This window comes from Frankliniella occidentalis, unplaced genomic scaffold (genome assembly GCF_000697945.3).
Source record: "Frankliniella occidentalis isolate FOCC.00 unplaced genomic scaffold, Focc_3.1 Scaffold202, whole genome shotgun sequence".
Taxonomy (NCBI): domain Eukaryota; kingdom Metazoa; phylum Arthropoda; class Insecta; order Thysanoptera; family Thripidae; genus Frankliniella; species Frankliniella occidentalis.
Genome location: NW_026267328.1, coordinates 179,788 through 182,987, shown reverse-complemented (window position 1 = coordinate 182,987; position 3,200 = coordinate 179,788). Strand labels below are relative to the sequence as shown.

The 3,200-nt window shown below is 55.3% G+C and overlaps 2 protein-coding genes across 2 annotated transcripts in view; both read right to left on the bottom strand.

Annotated features, from left to right (window-relative positions):
* LOC113205479 (serine/threonine-protein kinase MARK2) overlaps window positions 1–3,200 on the bottom strand; it is a 34,988-nt gene that overhangs the window by 23,312 nt on the left and 8,476 nt on the right. Inside the window, exon 2 of the mRNA XM_026421126.1 lies at window positions 1,924–2,224. Within this exon, the coding sequence (XP_026276911.1) occupies window positions 1,924–2,189 (266 nt within the window). The 5' untranslated portion in view covers window positions 2,190–2,224. The remainder of the gene's footprint in view (window positions 1–1,923; window positions 2,225–3,200) is intronic.
* Window positions 2,205–3,200, bottom strand: part of LOC113205508 (uncharacterized) — a 30,587-nt gene continuing 29,591 nt past the window's right edge. Inside the window, exons 8-9 of the mRNA XM_052272376.1 lie at window positions 2,839–3,138; window positions 2,205–2,224 (exon numbers count right to left, since the gene is read on the bottom strand). Coding sequence (XP_052128336.1) covers window positions 2,205–2,224; window positions 2,839–3,138 — 320 coding nt within the window. The remainder of the gene's footprint in view (window positions 2,225–2,838; window positions 3,139–3,200) is intronic.

Here is a 3,200-nt window from a genome sequence, read left to right as displayed (position 1 = left end):
ACACACACACACACACACAGACACCACGGCCACCATTCAACGAACAGCCAGAGCGTTGAGCCGGTCCAGCTGGTCCAGCAAGCGTCTCTGGCGGGACGGAGCCGCGCGCCTGACGGGCCGGTGGTAGGCCACCAGCTGCGCTCGCGTCCCTCGGCACGGCCTACCCCCCGGGCTGATGCAGCCGCAGAACCCGCTCCGCAGCAGCAGCCCATACACCACACTCGACCCGGACACACATTCCGTAATGAACAGATAGTAGTAGTCGCGCCGAACGGTCAAACGGGCCGTCAGGTAGCTTCCGGCCGCTGACTCATACATCGCCCGCCTGGCCGTCCCCTTCTTCAACTTCAACTTCAAAAAGGGTTATAACGACTGCTTGTTCGTAGCGAACTGCTCTACATGTAATCCCCACGGGTCTAGGAGGGCCTGCTTCTCGAGGGCTCTGCGCACCCGCCCGGCCCCACCCCGCCCCGCCCCACCGTGTTGTGGTCCCCACGCCGGTGCCGGTCGCCGGCCGCGGGCCGCTGCCAATGGACCCCGCGTCCTTGGCAGCGCGGGTGCGGGCGGCGGCCCGGGGGGCGGCGCAGCAGCAGGGGAGGATGGATGGCAGAGGCGAGAGTGAGTCAGGGAAAAGCCGCACCCCCCTACAAATAAAAGAGTGCGGCTCAAGTCGCACTCGAGGAACTTCTTTAGTGGCCGCGTAACATTTTGTCACGTATACTTCCTACTGCTGCGGACCCCGCGGACCCTTCGTGGACGACATGACATCGCGGACGTCACGGAGCACCGGGAGAGAAGGAAAGTGGGGAAGGTATAGGGGGCACAAGGTGGACCATGTAGCCATCAGGATGGCGTGCAGTACCGTTACAGTCGTGCAGGTTTATTGTCCCAAGGTAATAAGTAGCAGGTCAGCTCCTCGCAGCGCAGCCCGGGCGCCTCCGGCCGGGCCAGCGGGTCGCAGGTGCAAAGCTGCTAACGCGTTCAGTGACCTGCCTTCTCTGTTCGCTCACGCTGTCTCTCTCTCTTGCACCCATCCTCCCCGTCCTGCATGTCTTGTCTCCCTTGCACACGCGCACGAGTCCTCATAACTACTAATGAGAATGAGATGTTTGGCGCAGCCATCGCACAGCATGCCCGCCCGGGCGAGTCGACGAACTCCCCGCGGCCATGTTCTATCCAGCAGACCGAGAGAAAGAGTGAGAGAGAAAAGCAGTAAGCTCAACTGCCGGAGCCACGGAGATTTTAACTTTAACTTCAACGAGTCTTACAACGACTTCAAATTCACTTTAATGGATTAACCCGTAACAGAAGCCCTCTAAATTTTTCACATCGGGAGATTAGACTGAAAATTTAAGCAAATCTCCCAATTTAACATGGGCCAAGAAAGTAGTGAGAGATTAGACAAAAAAGTAAGGTTCATCATTGTTTTAATTTACTTTCAGGAATAATTTGAGTTATGGGATGACCAAATCTACAAAGAAAACTTTAGGCTCAGTTTGAAGATTTGAAAGTTACGTAAACTTTTCTGTTCTAAAATTTCTGTGCGCTAAGTTTTTTTTGTTAGGTTTTGGTCATTTACCTTAAATTCGTGTTTAAATTGAGTACTACAACAATTATGAACCTATTCTAAATTACGTCCGTTCCTTCATTAGATTTTCGGGTTTTCAGATCGATCGCAACCGAGGGGGCAATAACTCAGAATTTAAGCGTGCAACTGATTCCCGGAATCCATGATTCCCGTTGATTCTTATTGATTCCCGTCGTGATTTTCATTGATTCAATTGATTTTCCGTCGCGATTCTCATTGATTCTTGCTGATTCCCGCCGTGATTCCCGGCCCAGTGTACACAGGATTCCCAGAGTTATTGACCCCTCGATCGAAACCTATGATGACCCCCCGAGGGGGATTTTTCGAACACCCACCTGTTGGCCCGGTCGTGCCTGTCCAGGACGGCGGAGTAGTTAGCGTGGCAGCCGAGCGGGAGGGTCCCCGACGAGCCCAGGGCGCCCGCGAGCGCGAGGGCCTTGTGGGGGTTGAGCAGGACGGGCAGCGAGAGCGCGCGCGCCGACCGCTCCGCCCTCGACATCGCGGGGTGCTGCGGGGCGGCGCGCACCGTCACCACGACCGCGTCGTCGGCGGCGGCCTCGCCCTCGCCGCCGCACTCCACGTCGCCCCCGGGAGGGAGCATGGCGTCCAGCGGTGTCTACGGCGATCGTCTCATTCCTGGGGAACAGAAAATAAATGCAATTGTTAAGATTGGCAGTAGACCGGATCCTCGTGGGTTTGAGGACGCGACGAGGGGTTTACACTTTTATATCCGTTCTCTAGTCATCAGTAAGTCGGGAAATTGGGGGGAATTTCGCCTCTAAAGTCTCCGGTGCGGTCCATTTAGTCAAAACCCCAATCATTGTCCAGTCCTTCCAGTCACCTAGCCAGATTTGACTGATATTCAGAGGAGACCCATTTCTGAAGTAATGTACCCCTTGGAAATTTTAATTTTGGGGGTTGCAGCACAGGGAGGGCCCGGGTCGTACCGCAGAGACGAGAAGAGGTCCGAAGGGTTCGGGAGCCGGCAAGGAAATGGTAAGGCGCGCGCTGGAGTTAGGTGGCGAGGACCAGCAGCAAGACCCTCGCGAATGGTCCAGCGCAGGAATGTGGACGGCCCGCTGCCCCCTCCCTCGCGTCGCCCCCGGGGGCACCTTCCCCTTCTCCACCCTCCTCCTCCTGCTCTCCCCCCGCCTCATCCCTCTCCTCTCCAGGAGGGACGCGCAACTCCGTCGCGTCGCACCCCTATAGCCGTGGCCGCCCGCCTCCCCCCCGTCTGCCACATTCCATACTCCCACCACAACAAGGCGTGCGGTTGGCCACATTAACATCACTGCCCTTGGGATTCCACGACGCGCCGCCGCTTAAATTTGACCAACGAATCAAAAACAAATGTCTTTCGACACATATTGGGTACGGCATCGGCATGACCACTAAGTGGTCACATCCATATGCTGAATCATGTGTTGAAGCAAAAATGTAGGCTATAGGCCTAGGGCTAGCATATATCACTGATAATCTGACTAGGTGACGAATGTCCAAAATTTGTTCAAATTGAGTTTTCTTCATAATGTTATTGCCAATTACATTCTCTACCACCAGCAACAAACGGCACAAAATTATCTATCATAGTTTAAGATATAGAGCAAGCACG